Source organism: Halichoeres trimaculatus, unplaced genomic scaffold (genome assembly GCF_033239565.1).
Source record: "Halichoeres trimaculatus isolate MK-OKI-2021-1 unplaced genomic scaffold, fHalTri1.1 fHalTri1_scaffold_8, whole genome shotgun sequence".
Classification (NCBI taxonomy): Eukaryota; Metazoa; Chordata; class Actinopteri; order Labriformes; family Labridae; genus Halichoeres; species Halichoeres trimaculatus.
In genome coordinates, this window is record NW_027437186.1 from 20565526 (window position 1) to 20584285 (window position 18760).

General features: G+C 38.7%; 1 protein-coding gene across 2 annotated transcripts in view; it reads left to right on the top strand.

The window, feature by feature from the left end:
• The window catches only part of kcnh1a (potassium voltage-gated channel, subfamily H (eag-related), member 1a), a 41021-nt gene that overhangs the window by 11780 nt on the left and 10481 nt on the right, over positions 1-18760 (top strand). For both annotated transcript variants that reach the window (XM_074676625.1, XM_074676626.1), the window contains 6 exons: positions 461-579; positions 1000-1392; positions 9128-9285; positions 10494-10765; positions 15965-16164; positions 18178-18430. In XM_074676625.1, coding sequence (XP_074532726.1) covers positions 461-579; positions 1000-1392; positions 9128-9285; positions 10494-10765; positions 15965-16164; positions 18178-18430 — 1395 coding nt within the window. The remainder of the gene's footprint in view (positions 1-460; positions 580-999; positions 1393-9127; positions 9286-10493; positions 10766-15964; positions 16165-18177; positions 18431-18760) is intronic.

Consider the following 18760-nt stretch of genomic DNA (forward strand, 5'->3'; position numbering starts at 1 on the left):
GCATTTTAGGTCTCAAACAAATGAACACCTACCAATGCTATCCCTGCTACCATTATGATGGTACACATTCGAACGTTGCTGTTGCTGTATCCGCATAATGTGTTCACACCCACCAACAGGAATTAACAAGAATCAGAGTTCCTCTGGTGTTACTGTAAAGTAAGAGCTACAAAAATCAGGTTATCAGAGCAGAGACCTGAGGCTTTTCAAAGGCTCTTTGAAGCACGAGTTGTTCAACACACCCCATCAATAATTAAGATTTGATAAGCTCAGTTATCATGTGCTCAGAAATTGTTCAACACCACAGAAAATGTTTTTTTGGAGTCTGATTCAGTGAACCTTTTCAAAACTCCCACGGCTCGTGGAACGTGCTGTTGCCCTGGGAAAATTCCAGTATGAGAGACGTTTTAAAAATCTTCTTGTAAAAGTTTGGGCTGACTGACTGTGTTCTAATCCTCAGGTTGGGGAAAGTTTGCCCGACTTACTCGAGCTCTAACAAGCAGCAGAGGAGTCCTGCAGCAGCTGCAGCCCACAGTGCACAAAGGAGAGAACGTCCACAAGCACTCCCGCTTAGCTGAGGTACGGAGTAAAAGCTGAATGTTAGACACTCATTTTTTTTCGTTTTTTGCAGTGAAGCAGACAACTGTGCTGTTCTGACAATAACTACAGAGTGATTGTCTCTCTTCTAGGAGCTGTCCTAACCAACCAAAAACTTCAGAGTTTTTCAGAGACTATTAAAAGAAATCCTTGAAAATACAGTCCATTTTTTTGTCTTCTTGTGACTATCTTTTCATTATTTTCTGTTTTCTATTTTTGATTTTTTTCACCAGGGAAAAGGGCCTCAAAAACACACCCTATGCTGCAACTCCTGAAAAATCTGCTGTGAAATCAGACATTAATGAGTTGCAAGATTTTCACAAAGCTTTGAAATCCTGTTGGGAAAGAACTGTAGAAATTTCCTGTCCAGTGTGTTGATTTATGTCGCTCTCTTAATGGCAGGTACTGCAGCTGGGCTCAGACATCCTACCTCAGTACAAGCAGGAGACTCCAAAAACCCCTCCCCACATCATTCTCCACTACTGCCTCTTCAAGACCACATGGGACTGGGTCATACTCATCCTCACCTTCTACACAGCCATCATGGTTCCTTACAATGTCTCCTTCAAGACCAAGCAGAACAACGTGACGTGGCTGGTGGTGGACAGCATTGTGGATGTCATCTTCTTGGTGGATATAGTTTTAAACTTCCACACTACGTTTGTGGGACCTGCGGGTGAAGTCATCTCAGATCCTAAACTTATTCGGATGAACTACCTGAAAACGTGGTTTGTTATTGACCTGCTGTCCTGCCTGCCGTATGATGTCATCAATGCCTTTGAGAACGTCGATGAGGTGAGCGCTCTGGTTACAGAAATAAAAACAGAGAGCTGGAAATATTTGTCAACTCAACATGTTTACATGGTGGCCATCTCTGTTACAGTTCACACACAGGGTTCAGGCTAAAATTTCAGTGTTGTGCCACCGTGTTACAGGCTGTGAGTAGCTTAAATACAGTAAGAGTATCTGACAAACACAATCATTGAATACCCATTAAGGGATTCCATTTCACATAACACCAACTCACTATACATCATCCTACTTATTTCCTGGCTATCAAATTCAATGGTTGGTAGTGCCTTCATGGTAATGCTCTTTTTATCGACCTACTTGCTGGTCAAATTTACACTGGCTTGTGGCTCAGTGGGAAGAGTCGGTTGGGAAGGGTTGGTCTTTATCCTATTTACATTAATAATAACTAGTGCTGTCAGGCGATTAAAAAAAATAATCTAATTAATTACAGGATTTGTCATTAATTAATCTAATTAATCGCATTTTAATCTCATATCTGCTTAAGGTCCCAAAATAAGGAATTTGAATTCCAGGACATTAAAATTACATTAAAAAAAACATAAAAAAAACAAACATTTTAAAATAAGGTGGGAATATATACAACACAATTTTTGGTACCCTGAGGCATAAGGAACACATGAAAAAAGTTTAATGGTTCTGTCTTTACAAAATCTACACAGTCCTGTACCTAAGATAAACTGATTTGATTTTTAGGACGGTTTTTGCATCTGTCACATTTTTACTCGATGTGGACTCAATTTTCACTGCAATATGAACTTCTATACTTCTATGAGGTCAGGAGAGCCAGGGCTAAAGGCTAAAAACTGTGAGGAACTATGTACAAAACACTTAGTTCAAGTCTTGGATCAAAGAAGAGTGAAGTATTTTCAGTTTTACATGCTCTGAACACACAAACTGTTGCTCATTGGTGCAGAGCAGCCCCAAGCTGAAACATGACACCAGGAAGATGGAAGCAAATTTTCAAAGAATTCTTTAGATTTAAATACAGGACAAATATCGATCATTCAGGGCGTGTTTGATGCAGTAAAGAGTGAAGAATTATCTGTTTTTTACAGAATTGAGCTAGAGCAAACGGTTGATTTTATGTAGATTTTCAAAAAGGACGTGTGAATAAACGAGACGTGGACGGCAGTCCCCCAAAAATCACTCTCTCTTCCCCCGGTTCAAAGCATGTTGCTGACATCAAGTGTGGTACATTCAGGGACCGTCGGAAATTAGAAAATCTGACGAGAACACCACTTTTTCCAAGTAGGACAAACAGTTTGTAAATGCCAGACATTTAAAAATAAGTGCGTCTTTGAACGCCTCGCGGGTTTGGATCCGGATTAATCTGCGTTAATTTTTATAACGCGTTAATTTGCGGCGTAATTAATTAATCTAATTAACGCGTTAAAATGACAGCCCTACTATTTACATTAATAATAACACGTTCATTCACATTAAAATCTAAACATTGGTGATTTTTCATTGCCATTGTATTGAAAGTAGAAAATATAAGCAGCACCTGTGTCAGGTCTCTTTCCCTGTAGCTCCTCTATGAGCATTTCCTTCTCAGTGAGCCAGTCGTGTAACACCCCCAATGCCCATTCTGTCATGTGGTTTGAGGTTGATTTGTTACTGCTTGTTTGAATCAAGTAACAGTTTCATATTGACTTAGAAAGGAATTTGCACCTCTCGTAATATCCTTATATCGTTACATCACCATACAGTAATTTGAGCTTTTAGCTACTTGCCAGTTAATGCTACTTTTTTTGTACACAGGAAGCACCTGATTTTGAATATTGGCTGTTGTCCAACAAGTTATCATATATGGTTTTATTACTACACCCAGGAACAAAGCAGCATGCTAAATATCTTACAATCCCATTTACACTTTTTTCCAGCTTTCATACCAAAACACATCTGCTTTCCCCACTTCTTAGATGTTAGTGTTTGCGCCTTTATAAAGCATCATGCTCCAGTTTTTTGGTGATAAATTGGTTAAAATCCCAGAGGTGATCAATTCTAAAAAGATTTGCAGCTTATTACACATCTTTTTAGGCCATCAACCCGTTTCATAACTACTCTCCATCCCGCCCTGTGCTTTAGTTGTTGTTTTTTTTAGTGACGGTGGAAAAGCGAGTCAGATGAAGCAGCATAATAATATGCTTGTTTGCGATTTCATAAATGTTGGACCATAATGAGGCAGTGTTTGCTGGAGAGCTATCACAGGATCTCGAGATAATTGGCCCATTTTAATTGGGGGAAGGAGTGTTATATTATTAAACTGAGGCACTCTGCAGCCCTCTGCTTTGTCACTGATGCCTTAAAACCATTAACACTTTATGACAGCTGACAAAAGCACTGAATCATGGGAAAACCTGCTGTGATTAAAACCAAGGTGCCATGTGTTTCCAAACGTGCAACTCTGGGCTTTACAGTTGACTTGTAAATGTGAATAAATCAGGCTTTATGGTGTTTTTGAGGGATTTTGAAGCTTGTCTATTATTTTACATTTCTGTGAAGCGAGATGTTTATTTCTAGTGCCTCTATTTTGCCTTATTGTATAACTGAGAGGAAAATAACTCTAAAAGAGCTTACTTGTCAAAATATTTTGTGCATTTGTGTAAATCTATTTAGAAAGAGGCTAGCTGATCCCTCTCCAAAGCTGTATATGAATCTCCTAAGTGCTTCTGAATCAGGTCCAAACCATTATTTACAGTATCCAGAGCTTTCTCGACTAACACACACACACACACACACACACACACACACACACACACACACACACGAACACATAAATTAAGTAGAGTCTCAGGTTCCTGCACTTGCTACTTTTCATTATATTAATGCATCTTTGCGTGTGTTGGTGTTAGCCTGTGTGTGCTTACATGTGTCACATCTCATGATGAGTGTGTGTTATTGCGACAGTGCGGTGGTATAAAATGCTGCAGCAGCGTTTAACAGCGTTGTGCATCACACTGAGCGCTCTGAGGGACTGTCAGACAGCACATACAGTACAAGAGAATATGAAAAGCTGTGATAATGCGTGGAAAAAGAGGATTGTTAGTGGGTCAGAGCACTGTGTTAAATGTGCAGGTCGAGCATTTTGGTTCTTTAGCTTCAGCGTCCTGAATGCTGACAAGTTCAACTGGCTGGGGCACAAAGAGTCAGGGGTCAGCAGAAGGAAAGAACAACAGCCTTCAGGGATTTAAAGGATATGCCTGGTGTTATTTGATCTTTTTTTTATTTTAGGACATAGAAAAAAAAACATGAATAAAAAATGATGCAATCTTACCATGAGTAGCATCTAAAAGAGCCATATTGTTGCTTTTGGAAAATTCATTTATCTTAAAGTACAAAGTCAAAAACCCTTTCTCTTGATTTACACCCATGTCTTCACACATACGCAAATCGTCTTCTTTGCTGGTGCATCGCTGTATGTCTTGGTTTTTCAAAAGCTGTAAAATTGTGGAAATGTGTGAAACCACTGGTAGAATCATGCACCTCCTGGAGGTACTTAATCATTAAAATATCTGAAATAAACACAAAAAATAACACAAATATACGAACACAACTGATGAACACACAAAATGCTTTATAAATGTCACCCACCAAGTAATGGTCCATTATAGTGACGGTACTTCAAACCTTTTATCTGAGCATGCTAAGTGTCCCCCAGGTGAGAAAGTATTTTCCTTGCTAAAAACTAGGGGAAAAAAATTCAGGGGGAAAACTATGGTGGCGGTTATAATTGTGATAAAATTGTGTCACATGTCAAACATTGACATTTGACAGTCTTTGAATTGTATGACAGAAAATAAAACATAAAACAATCTCTGTTAGCAGGAAAATTTGCTGGTTTTGGTGTTCAGTCTTAACAGTGAATGCCAGTGAATCATTTTCGCTGTACAAAAAAAGTCTATTTTGATATGTGCTTTTTTTTTTACATCAGCAAATTTAATGAATATTAGACAAACATTTCATTTGTCCATGCAGGCTTAAAGTATTTAGCGCTTAGGAGAGAAGCTTACTGAATGATTATTTATCAGTTTGAGCTGAAAAATACTAAAATCTTAACTCAGTCTTTTTAAAATATGAGAAGTTTGTGCTCCTTGTATTTTGTGCTTTAACTTTAAACTTTAAAATCATCTTGTGAGTGACATGAAGCCTTTTGCAGATACCACTTTGATTTCTGGGGCAAGCATCATTTTGCTTTATATTTTCTGTGACATTGGATGGTACATTTAGCCTTTGATGGCGTTAAGGACACATGTACTGTAAACTGACATCCATTACTGCTATGACCATTCACTTCCAGGATCATCTTCCCCTGCGTATCTGCACCATCTCAGTGACTCCAATTTGCTCCAGATTGCTGTGAGGCAATCCATGGAGAGGGTAAATGAGAGCGGGTAAACAATTGCCCGTGTTATTAAACCCAGCACTGAAACATCGCTGCTGCCGCTGCAGACCATAACGACTGACATGAATAATTTTGATGGCTGTTTTCCCCCCAACAGGTTTCCGAACAGAGAAGAAAGATCATTAAGAAAAGTTATTCTTGGCTGTTGTAAAGTGTCACACATCACCTTGAGACTGATTTAGCACCACTGTTTGTGTCATTTCACTTTCTGATGACTGGGAACCTAAAAGACGATAACAAACATATCAAATGTAGTTGTCTGTATGCTTTAGCAACAAGCTAGCACAGAACTGCATGCTTTTCTTATTCTACACATGTTTTACAACCACAGATATTTTTCTCTTATTTATTTTTTATGTATTCATCCCTGACATCTGATCTTCTCTCTTATTTAAGCATTTGTTTTTCTTCTTTTTCATCCCCCCATTCTGTTTGCATGGCCCATCCCCTCATCTACCTCTTCTGCCTGTATTCATGCATGGGACCTGATGAGAAGAACTGGAATCACCGAGCTGTCACTCAAGTAGGCTTCGGTTTGGTTAGAACAGTTTTGGTTTTTTACCAGTGTTTCACTCGTAGACACACCTTCACACCAAACAAAACGCCACATTAACTCCCCATGAAAGGTCTGACAGCAAGCCCTGCTCATCCCCTGTGAAATTCACTCGTGCATGGACATTTCATCTGTTGTGCTGGGTGAGAGTACGACAGCAGAAGCATCATTGCATGAAGTGAATGTCAGGGAGCAAGTTAAGATTTGTGCTGCTTGTTTTTTTTCTTCTTCTTCTCCTGCTGAAGCTTTTCATCGCCTGGAGATGACATTGATCTGATTGTGCTCTGCAGTTTGAAAATGATAAACAGCATCATTAAAGCTGCATGAGAGCTGATTCAGTCCTCTAGTCAGCAATACATGTCATTTGTGACAAATAAATGGCAGCGATGTGATAGTTAAGAATTAAAAACAAGTCATCCTGGCATTGGAAATGTGCTTTACCAGAGGGAGTGAGAGCAAAATGTGCTGCACAGTTTTAAAGCTGCAGAAGCTTTTTTTTTAAACCCAAAGTTTTTTCTTTAGTTCATGTGGTCAGCCATGGTGTCGAAGGCCAGAATTTATGATTTTCCTTCACAATAAAATAACTGTCTCTGTGGAGCAAACCAAATCAAAACCGATCCGTTACTGGTTAATTCCTTTCATACACCTTGTAGAAACTCACATGAATCAAACACTTTAAAGAATCTCTAAAAACATTTGAACAACATGTAATGAAATAACTAATCCAATTTCTCTCTCGTGTAGGGTAAGTATGAAGTAAATTGTAATAAGCTGTTTTAACCAATGTGCTTTAAAGCTGCTGGAGGGTTCTGTTTCAAAAACAATGTAATGTAGTTTCTCCTTGTTGATGCTGGGCTAAGCCAACAAGCTAACTGCCTCCTGGCTCTAGCTTCTTTCACCCTCATAGAGAAGAGTGAAATAGGTATTTAATTGTTTTTAAGTAAGTAAATATCCAGTTGCCGTTAAAACTAGAACACATGCACACATCCAGTTTCTCATTCAGGTCTAGTTAGCTTAAAGTTGAAAGCCTTTAGCCTGAGAACAGAGCTAGCATGTTCCTTCTACGGACATTTTTTTTCTTTTTAGGTTCTGTCTGGATTATATCATTGATAAATAATCTATTAAATAATGATCTGAGAGTAACCTCAAAGAGACATAAGGTTGAACCTTTTGTTTGTTTTTCATTTGTTGTTCCTTCCTCTTACATGCTATTCTAAGCTAATTGCCTCTTGCTCTAGCTTCCATCTTCAAGCTTAAGGCATCATTTCACTAAGCTTACTTTTCACAAGAGAAAGAGAAAAAGAGGCACTGGTTGGCTTTAACATCCAGGCCATTCCTGATTGTCTTTTCAGGTCCACTGACTGACTGATGTGTGACTGTTAAAAGCACACGGATATAGCTTATATTGTACTTGTTGCCTTTATTTTTATTTCCTGTCTTGTTAACACTGGCTTTACATGTAGCATAATCTACAAGCTATAACCAGTCTAATCTGACCATGACAATGAATAAGGCCTCTTTTAAGTAAGCTTTCTTTAAAAATAAACCAGTGATGAAAGGTCCTCCTTCCCTTTGTGTTTGAATAGTTTGTAGCAAAGCCTAACAGCAGGATCCCTCTGATAACTAAGTTATATTGGAGCTCAGGTCTGTAAAGAGATTTGAGGGAAGCTGAGGTGTCTGGCATGCAGCTAGATCAGATCAAGTGACAGCGAGCGCTGCAGTCATACTCGGATTGCACACTACAGCACATTAGCTAAATCAATACCCCTCCCAGGACGGACACACACACACACACACACACACACACACACACACACACACACACACACACACGCACACACACACACACACACACACACACACACACACACACACACACACACACACACACACACACACACACACACACACACACACACACACACACCACCAGTAAACTGATGGGGTTGTCTGTTTGAATCATTGAGTGGGTGTTTCCCATCTAGATGATATTTGGTCATTGTTATGTAACTGCTTCACAAATTGTGATATTTAATCATGTTGCGCTGCATTGTCGTAATATAAAGTATTTCATTTCAAATATTAATTTGACATTTTGTAGATTCTGTGTTTTTTATTATCATGATATTGAATTAGATAAAGCTCTATAAGAAGAGCCCTGGCATTTCTATAATCAAGGCCTTTATATAATAAAGCAATGTTTTATAGTTTAAAATCTGATCTGAATCTGAACCAAGAAGGTTGTTTGTTATTATTATTGTACTATCATTTAAAAAAAAATAAGTTAATTAATTTACTTATTATTATTATTATTGTTATTAATATTATTATTGCTGCTTTGATAGGATAAAACATCATTTAAAAATTTCTACATCTGCTAGTTAATGTATAATATATAAAGATCTTTAGTGGAGTACAAAACACTAAACTAAAGATGATAAATGGCTGAATGTAAAACTGTTGCATTAGTATTATTAATTCTAGATTAATAAACAACCTTTTAGCTGCTCAAAAGCTTCACAATAGTTTTTAAGTCATCAATAAAGTGCTCATAAAATACTAATTAATTTCTTGTATATCCATAATCTCGCCACAGGTTCGAGCGTCACAGTTTTGTTTTTAACTAAGCAAGTTTTTTCACATTTAGCTGAAACTTAGCTCTGAATTTGATGTACATTACATTGAAACTGAGTGCAGTTGAAGAATTGTTTTAATATTTGCCTCTATGTTTGTTTTTCTTTCTTTGGTTTCCTGTCTAGGGGATCAGCAGTTTGTTCAGTTCACTGAAGGTGGTCCGGCTTCTTCGTCTGGGTCGGGTTGCTCGTAAACTGGATCACTACATAGAGTATGGAGCGGCTGTACTGGTCCTGCTGGTCTGTGTTTTTGGACTAGCGGCTCACTGGCTAGCCTGCATATGGTATGTTCATGACATTTCATTTTCATCTATTTGTTTTTTTCTTAATTCCCTTTGTAATACTCACTTTACTTCTTCATTAATTACGACTTTGGTACTTTAACAGGAGAACTAATTAACATAATGAGGCTATTGATTAAGCTAACTAGTGCATTCATTAACTCAGATTTCTTTGTCAACATACTTGGTTCACACATTAACAGCGTGTGTTTTGGTTAACTCAGAGTTGTAGTGGTTTCAAGAGAGTTAGTTTTTCCCTAATCAACATGCAAATTTATGGAGAAGATGCCTCCAAAGTCTAATCAGATCATCTATTCGACAGGGGGTTGTAGTGGTAGAAGCATAACGTTTCCATCATGTATTGTACTTGTCTTATTTTGTTTCTGAAAAAGTCAAAAAGCATTCCTTTAGACACAAGTAAACACACATAAAGACTGGCACAGATGCTATCATGTCTTCAAGGAGTGAGAAGGTTGAATACTTGCCATCTGTTAGTGATGATGTGACAAACACTTGATCTTTTCTTCTTTAAATTTGACTTTCATATAATCTATCCATGACCAAAAAAAAAGAAGAAGAAATCAACAATGTTTCTGTGTACGAAACTCCAGATATGTTCACAAAAGTTCACAAACCTCGAGGCAGGCCGCACACACAGGGCTCTAACTGATATCATAAACAATGTTTATTTGCCCAGGCAGGATAATAAAAGCTGAATGAATGAAACTGGCAGTGCACCAAAACCAGACTCAGGAACAATAAAAATAGCTCCAGTGTTGTTTCCCTCACTGTGGTTTTTTCTGGTTTCCATGGTCACACTCAGAACAGCAGCACTGAGCTGAGAAAAGTTAACTCTCATCAATCATTATTTGTAAGAAAGGAAGTGCAAGTCCTCTCAGAAAAAAAGTCTGTTTTGATGAGATTCCTCTAAATTTTCTAAACTTGTGTTTTTTGTATTAAGGTACTTTTGATATGATTACAGATTAGCAAAATTAGCATTAAGTTAAATGCCAAACCATTGGCTTTAGTTGGCCTTGCCTTATTTTTCACATATACTTTATTATTGACCTCATATGTCCAGTTCTTCAGTGTGTCTTCTGGATGCATAATCATAGCTACTTCTGGGACAGAAATAAAACATGCCTTTCTTTTTGAATCTAATGTCCAAAACTCGTGATAATTGTTTATTTCCTGCATTTTCTGTATCCCAGGTACAGTATCGGTGATTATGAGGTCATTGATGAAGAGACCAACATTGTTCGTATGGACAGCTGGCTCTACATCCTGGCAGAGACGGTGGGCACTCCATACCGCTTCAACGCCAGTGGCTCAGGAAAATGGGAGGGCGGGCCAAACAAACACTCAGTCTACATCACTTCTTTGTACTTTACTATGACCAGCCTGACGAGTATCGGCTTTGGTAACATCGCCCCAACGACAGACGGAGAGAAAATCTTTGCTGTGGCCATGATGATGATTGGATGTGAGTAGAGCCGTTTTATCTTCAACCCAGTTCTGCAGAGATGCATGAAACACGAGTAGTTTAAATATGCTCTTTAAAGCCACAACCCACTGAGATAGGTATATAAATGAATTATGAATAAAGCAATCTAAGTTTGGAAATAGAACTTTACAGAAGATTAGCTGAGCAATATGTCTATTCCTCCTGTGGCATACAATCTGCTGCTCAGTTTGAATGAATTATATGTCAGTGCCAGGACTTCTGACTGCTGTTCTTATTTAATTTATGCTATTGCTACCACCTATTACGCTATGATTTTACACTTCCATAGGTCTGTAGCTCCTTTTATCTTTCTCTCTGCCCACTGCCAGTCTCACAGTGTATCCCTTTCAGTCATCTCTCCTTCATTAAAGCTCATAGTGTGAGGTCTTTTGTGCAGTTTTACTGTACAGGTCATTTTAGTGTGAAGTAAATGTTCAGAAACATTCAGTCACAAATTAGAACAGAGCTGTCATTAAACACAACTTCATAGCCAGGATTCTGTGCACAATGTTACAATGTTATTATTGCAAAAATCAGATAGTGTAAGAACATTCTAACTCTATTTTAATAGAAATAGTAAAAGAAAAAAGAAGAGAAAAAAATCAAATATTCTACAACACTTTTTAATTTAATGAAAAAAACAGCTCATTTTAAATATGATGCCAGCAACACATTTTTTTCATGCTGAAAAAAATATTCTAACCTCGGTGGTGAATAGTTTTTTTTTTCTTTTTGAAAAATGAACAGAAAAAAAAATGGTTACCAAGAAACAGTTTTGGGCAAATTACTTGTCATAAGTTATAGTTACTTGTTACTTTCCCAAAAAGTAATTGAATTAGTAAAGGAATTACTCATTCATAAATGTAATAAGGTAGGTTAGATAGACCTGCCAACACTCCTGATTTGGGATGGATTCTCCCGCTTTTATTAATGTATCTCACTCCATTCCTGACTTGTAATTTCTCCCAATTAATCCCTTATTTTAAATATGGTCCTGTGATCTGTAGTATTTTTTCAAGTCAAAACAGCGACTTGTGCCACACATTTAAACCTCGAAAAGCATCCACCCCTCTCCCTCTAGTTGGTTTGATGTAAAGATGCTGCAGAAGATCCTCTCTGGCTGCAGGTTACACAGATGCACACAGATAGCTGTGTGCTGAAAGGTTTACCTAAGCATCTGCTCTTTGCAAAAAAACAAAAACAAATATGAGTCGACATGATTTTACTCATCATTACTTGTGTGTCTGCATGCTTTTCCTCATACTTATATAGACTTATAAGCAGCTCCTCTCGTGTGCCTGGCTGAGTGAGCCAGGTCATAAACATAGCAACGCGCCTCAATTCACTGTCTGTAATGGTAACGGTGTTATGAAATAGTAATTAATTAGATTACTCATTACTGGAAAAAGTAACGCTGTTAATATCACCGATAGTTAGTAATGCCGTTAGTTAGTAACTCTGTTAGTTAGTAACCCCATTCTTTCTAACACTGCTGAGAAATACCCATACAGGTGTGGGCATAGCCTCAGAATTACAGACGAAAAGTTGAACTCTAAGCATTAGGATTTTATCTTCTGGAGTCATACAACTGAAATATATTCAGATTCAGAGAGGAACCCTCTGGGCCTTAAAGGTATTCAGTGAAGGCCTAATAAAAAATATTGAAAGAATTTTTGTACTCCTAAATAATTTATGTCTTTATTTTATTTTATTTTTTCTTTTTATTTATTTATTTTACTCAATGAAATCATAGCAATGAGTTTTATATTATTTTTATAAACTTGTCCTGGCAAAAAATGGGTTAATATAACTAAATGGAAAATGGACCAATCACAATTTTCCTTTTGACGGTATCTAGGTAAATCAGCGACACATTCTAGCAGGCGGGGCCTTCAGTATCTGCAACGAATGCCTGTGTAACTCAAGCGAATGTGGACACAATTTGACAATGACAGCTGTCTTAGCCAATCATACGTTGTTAAGTTGTGGGCGGGATCATTTCCTGTCCTCTTCCGAGGATTCGCGAATACCTACCAAACACCCCCTCCCTGCTCCTCTGCACTTAGACGGGGCATATTTTACTTGACCAAAAACACAAATAAACAGAGTCCCACCAAACTCTGATATCGGTCTGCATTCACGCTTTATTTAGAGAATTTTCAGCGCGTTACTTTCACACAAAAACACCGCTAAATAAAGCTCTAGTTCTCATCGTGTCGTAAAACCGCTGCCAAGCCACAGCTGGCTACGAGGCTCTCGCCGCTTAGTGTATCAGTCCGCGCGCACGGTGTGCCAGATATAAACAAACGCAGGTATTCTGCCAGGACGAAGAGACACGATGAGAACTACGGCTAAGGCCACGGTTCGGCACTCTTCAGAGTTTCTAAATTAATCTTTGTACAAAAGCTACAAGGTTGAAAACTGTTACCGGAGTGCCATGAGCTTTGAGGCCCTCAGGCAGCACCACACTAAAAAGGATCATACCCATGTAGTTGAAATCCCTGCATAGGATTAAATTTTAATTTTCAGCATTGTACATGTTGTTGTATTTTTTCAGTTCAGTGTAGTCTTGAAATGATTTGATAACCATCAAAATTTGTTTTTACAAGCATTCTCAACTGGAGGAAATTGGTCAATTCAAGTAACAGTGTCAGCAGTTTCTTGTCACTTGTGGCTCACTTGCGCACAAGATTAGCCATTTTACTCTAGATGTAAATAACAAAGCCCTGTGTTTAATTGAGTTAAGACACCAACTGTTACTGACAAACTCTCTAATATGCAGAAGGGAGCAGATTTTCACAGCATGCCCTTCTTTCCACATCTCAGTATGAAACATTTATAGGAGATCTCCAGCATGTGTGGCTCATAATATGCCATACAGCGCCGTGCCATTATGTGTGACTGCATGCACGGAGCAACACCTCGAAGCAATAACTGACACTGCCAGATCAATTTAGTACAGCACTCCCTGTGATCCCTCTGCAATCACTCCTCACCTCTGTTGTACTTTTTTTCTTCTTCTACTACAATCTCAACCCTGTGGCAACTTGTGATTGTCCCCCTCTCTTTTTACCTTCTTTGAATGTTCAGTTTTATGAGTTTACTCTCAAGGGAACTCACAGAACTCATCTGCAGACTTGTCTAAATTTTTCATTGTGAGATTGAAATCATCTTAAAGCATAAATATCCAAAAAAGCAGGCAGCCTCAGGAGGCTTGTTGTAGATGCAATCTACTGTAGTCCACGGCTGTTCTCTATGAAATATGAATGCCCTGATACTGTGCTATTTTTACCACCAGCACTGGATCAGAGCTGGCAGTAGAAGATCACAGTGTGACGAGGGATTTGGGGAGGGGGGGCATTATACATATGTCCTGTTTCTATAGCAACTGCCGGCCTGGGGCTTGTGTTTCTGACTACTGTCTTTTAACTACCGTCAAACAAGCCAGCTGTTAGATGCTGGGGAACGTTGCAACCAAGTTGTGTACGTCAGCAAGAAAAGAGCAACGTTGGGAAGAAGGCGAAGGGCCGTTCCACGGGGGAACGATTGAGTTTCCTTTGTTGCAGCGTTTTTCGGCTCATTGGAGGAGGAAGCATTGCAATCCAAAACTTTGGCATCATTGAAAGGAGGCGACTGTCAAAACATCTTCACTCGAACAGCCTCAAACTTCTTTAAACCCTTTCTTTATGCGAGAACTTGGTGATCTGGGGGCAAAGACAGTTAGGTACAAACAAGAGCATATCCTTTGTGTTGAGGTAAGCATCATACCGCACTGGAATACTTGAAAACATGGCGTAACGAATGAACGTCAGTGATGAGAGGATGCAGTTATCCCTTGAGGAGTTACGAGCACTTTTAATTAGCATTATCCCTTGTGCACTTTGCTACACTTTGATTGTGTGCTATGAAATAAACAACCACACAAACAAACTCATGCACGCTCAGGTTACTGTCATCTTCTGAGGATAATTGCAATGTGTGGCTGGCATGTTCCCCCTTCGTCCCTTCTAGCAGGGCTAATTAGGACTCCATTGCCAAGAGAACACTACACACACTGAGCAGACATGTGATGGCTTTGATCCACACGCCCGCCAGCTGTTGCACCAGTTCACCCACCTCAGATATGCACGGCTATACCCTGTCTTTTCCTTTTTCTTTATGTCATATCGCCCAAGACAAGACTCAATTATTAAGCTGAATGTTACTGGATGAAGATGGATGATCACACACAGTGCAAAGCGCCTGTTGTAGTTTTTCCTTCTGGGGAGAGATTTGTTGATCTTATTTATAGGTCATAATGAGGATCAACGTTTTATTTCTTGATTAGCTGTAATATCAATATAAGATAATATAAAAGCTAATTTGGCTCACTACATTACGTGAATCAGAAAAGTATCTAGCCTTCTAGTGTCAAAGGGGAAACTGCCATGCAATTTTTATGTCTTAAGGAATTTATTGAGGGGTCAGTTTGTCTTTTTCTATGCTAATCCTTGAATTTTGTTTCCAGTTTACACCCTCTGTTTGAGATTTTATGGCTTTATGAATTACATGCTCAAGATTTTTATGTCTGCGTTAACCTGCTTGGAGACTTTGGGGGTTTTGACAATCAAATTTGAGAAGATTTAAAGCCTGAGTTCAAAGTTTTCTGATAACTTTTGTCCATGTCCACGAAGCATTGGAGACTTAAACTATTGTAAAGCAGCTCTTAAAGGTGCCGTAGGCATGCTTCCCTCCCTCCGGTTTAAAGCATGTTGCTGACGTCACGTGTGATACATTCAGGGACCGTCGGAATTTTGAAAATCTGACGAGAACGCCTCTTTTTCCAAGTAGGACACACGGTTTGTAAATGCCAGACATTTAAAAATAAGTGCGTCTTTGAACGCCCCACGGGTTTGGGATCCAGATGAATCTGCGTTAACTTTTATAATGCGTTAATTTGCGGTGTGATTAATTAATCTAATTAAGGCGTTAAAATGACAGCCCTAGTAAATATCTATTCAAACCAGCCAATAGGTCTGGCATCCGTTGTTGATCTTCAAAAAAACGTCTAAAAACTACCAATAAGTTTTAATTCAGAAAACATTAAGTCAGATACTTTGAGACCTTAATCTGGATACTTGACATTTTGCCTTCCACAGCTCCATCCCTAACCAATCTCCTTTTTATTTATTTCCACAGCCCTCCTTTACGCTACCATCTTTGGTAACGTGACAACAATTTTCCAGCAGATGTATGCCAACACGAATCGTTACCATGAGATGCTGAACAGCGTCCGCGACTTTCTGAAGCTCTACCAGGTGCCCAAGGGCTTGAGTGAGCGAGTCATGGACTACATTGCCTCCACCTGGTCTATGTCACGGGGCATAGATACTGAAAAGGTAGGCTGGACTGTTTTACATATGTAAAAGCAGGGTAAAACTATCCTAAATAAAGAGAAAAAAACATAATTATGAGTGGGAAATGTCAGCAACTGTGGTCTGTCCTGTGGTCTAAAAAATATGAAAAATTTGTCAGTCTTATTGGAATTCATGAATGCTTCATCCTCCATTGAAAAGAGGATAGAGACCTCCTGGTTTGCTTTCAGCTTTTGGAGTTAGACCTTTATATGATAATTATATGATATATATTTCAACAAAATTATATTCTTCATGTGGTATAGCAGCTTTTTTTTTCCAAAGCAGAAAGGTTGAGGTGCTAAACTAGCCCATCCACAATCCTGTCTGGCACCCACAGAAAGCTTAAACCCAATATGAAGCAAGAATGCGGCATTTCACTTCAGCTTTCATTTTGCTCCAGTACATCAATGTGAATTAGTGTCGAAGAAGATATGATTTTATTTCCAAGGGGCATTCTCAATTACTGTCGACAGTAATACCTTGGGACACTTTTAATAAGGAAGTTCTCACATCGTAGCAAGTTCAGTAGAACATCACACTTCAGGTAGGGGTCATTGCTGCAGGGGAAAACGCCTCACATCACTTGTCTGGAGTGTTACATCATTAAATCTGCTCACTTAGTTAAACGGTTGTGATTGGCAGAAAAAGGTTGTAGGTTGAAAATCTGTTGGAGCAAAAGGGGGCTGGATTTCAGTTCCATCTCTAAGGATACACCCAACCCCTCTATTCTCTCCCCCTTAAGTGCAACCCATGTTTTTAATTCTCCCTTGATGCCACATTACATAAGAGTCATTTTTCTCTGTTAATTTGTTTCTAAAAAAAAAAAAAAAAAACAACCTAAGGTTTAGTCTTTTGGAAAATTGAGCTGCCTATAATCAAAAGCAGACAGTGTTTTTTGCATTTATGGCACAATAATAGAGAGTCACCCCCTGCCGTCCCACTGAATTCGGGTGATGCTAAAATGATTTGAGTGTGTGGAAATTAAGCAATTTCAGCTGCTGCAGCCGACAGATTGAACTGGTGCCACTTTGACTGATATGAAGCCAGAAAGAATTCATATCACTGCATCCCATTTAATCCAGCTGTCCAAAATCCAATTATGTGAAAGATTTTATTATTGCTGCTCAAATCAGAAGCAGAACTTGGAATAAGATATGGAAAAGAAAACTTGTGCATCCTAATTGTTAAAATGTACTTATTTACTGACTGTGGCCTCTTTATATGTTACGCTTACACTGCATCTATGTATTATTTATTCGTCTGGCTTCAGGCAACACTAAAGGGTCTAAAAATGGCACATAATCCCTCACCGCTTGACATTCATCTTCAAAGAGATTTGTTTTAAAGGCAGAGTCCTGCAATGGCCTGGCATCCTGTTGATTAGGTGCACTTGAACAACATGCTGGCACTCGCTGACACTCAGCAGAAAGGATGCAGGACTGTGAGCTACCAGAAGCTTCCATGTCACAATATAAAACTCCAGCACTAAACCTAGATTATACTGTGTTGTAGTAAATGCTGTAGATCAGTAGACTTGTGGTGCTTTTTCTCCCAAAGCTCAAGAAAAGTAGAGCTCTTGTAAATCTGTTCATGGCAGAGAAAGGAGGTTGATTATTTGATGACAGGATACCAACAAAGAGATGAGTTCTGCATCATGTTTTGAAGCCCCAGCACTATCCTGTTAAATAAGCACTCAAAATGATATAAGAACCAAAAACACATTTAGGGCAGATTTCTATTTGAGTGGACAATGATGAATTATTATTTAAAAAAAAACTTTTATCAAAAAACAAACAAAAAAAATGCTATCTGTATTTTGCTCTCTAGACTGTTAAGCAGTTCACAACCATTTTTGCAAAAATTCTCCAAAAGCATATAATAATCATAAAGATCATGGAGGGATTGTTGGATGGTTAACATATTATCATGACTACAGTAGATTGCATCTACGACAATATAATGACAGAGCTCCAACCCCCACTTGTGTCTTTACAGGTGCTGCAGATTTGTCCAAAGGACATGAGAGCAGACATTTGTGTCCATCTCAACCGGAAAGTTTTCAAGGAACACCCGGCCTTTCGTCTGGCCAGTGATGGGTGCCTCAGAGCGCTCGCCATGGAGTTTCAGACCATCCACTGCGCCCCTGGTGACCTGATTTACCACGCGGGTGAAAGTGTGGACAGTCTCTGTTTTGTCGTGTCAGGTTCACTGGAGGTTATTCAGGACGACGAGGTGGTGGCAATTTTAGGTGAGTTAGGTACCTTAATTTTCAAACCCTGGGAGGTTTGACTGTCTTAAACTTGAGGTAGAATGCAAATGAATGTGGATTTAAAAACATTTTTAAAAAGTCATTTCTATGATTTTTTCTGCTTTCAAGACAAACCTTTTGTATTTATACTTAAAAAAGGTGCAGCACAAGTGTGGATATGTGCTAGGAAATGACCATGACCAGGGGTGGCCAACCTATGGCTCGGGAGACGCATGTGGCTCTTTGCCTTTCAGTGTGCAGCTCTTCAATCCATTCACAAAGAAATATTTATAAGTAAATTGTTATGAGTAGTGGTGTGCTGATAAATCT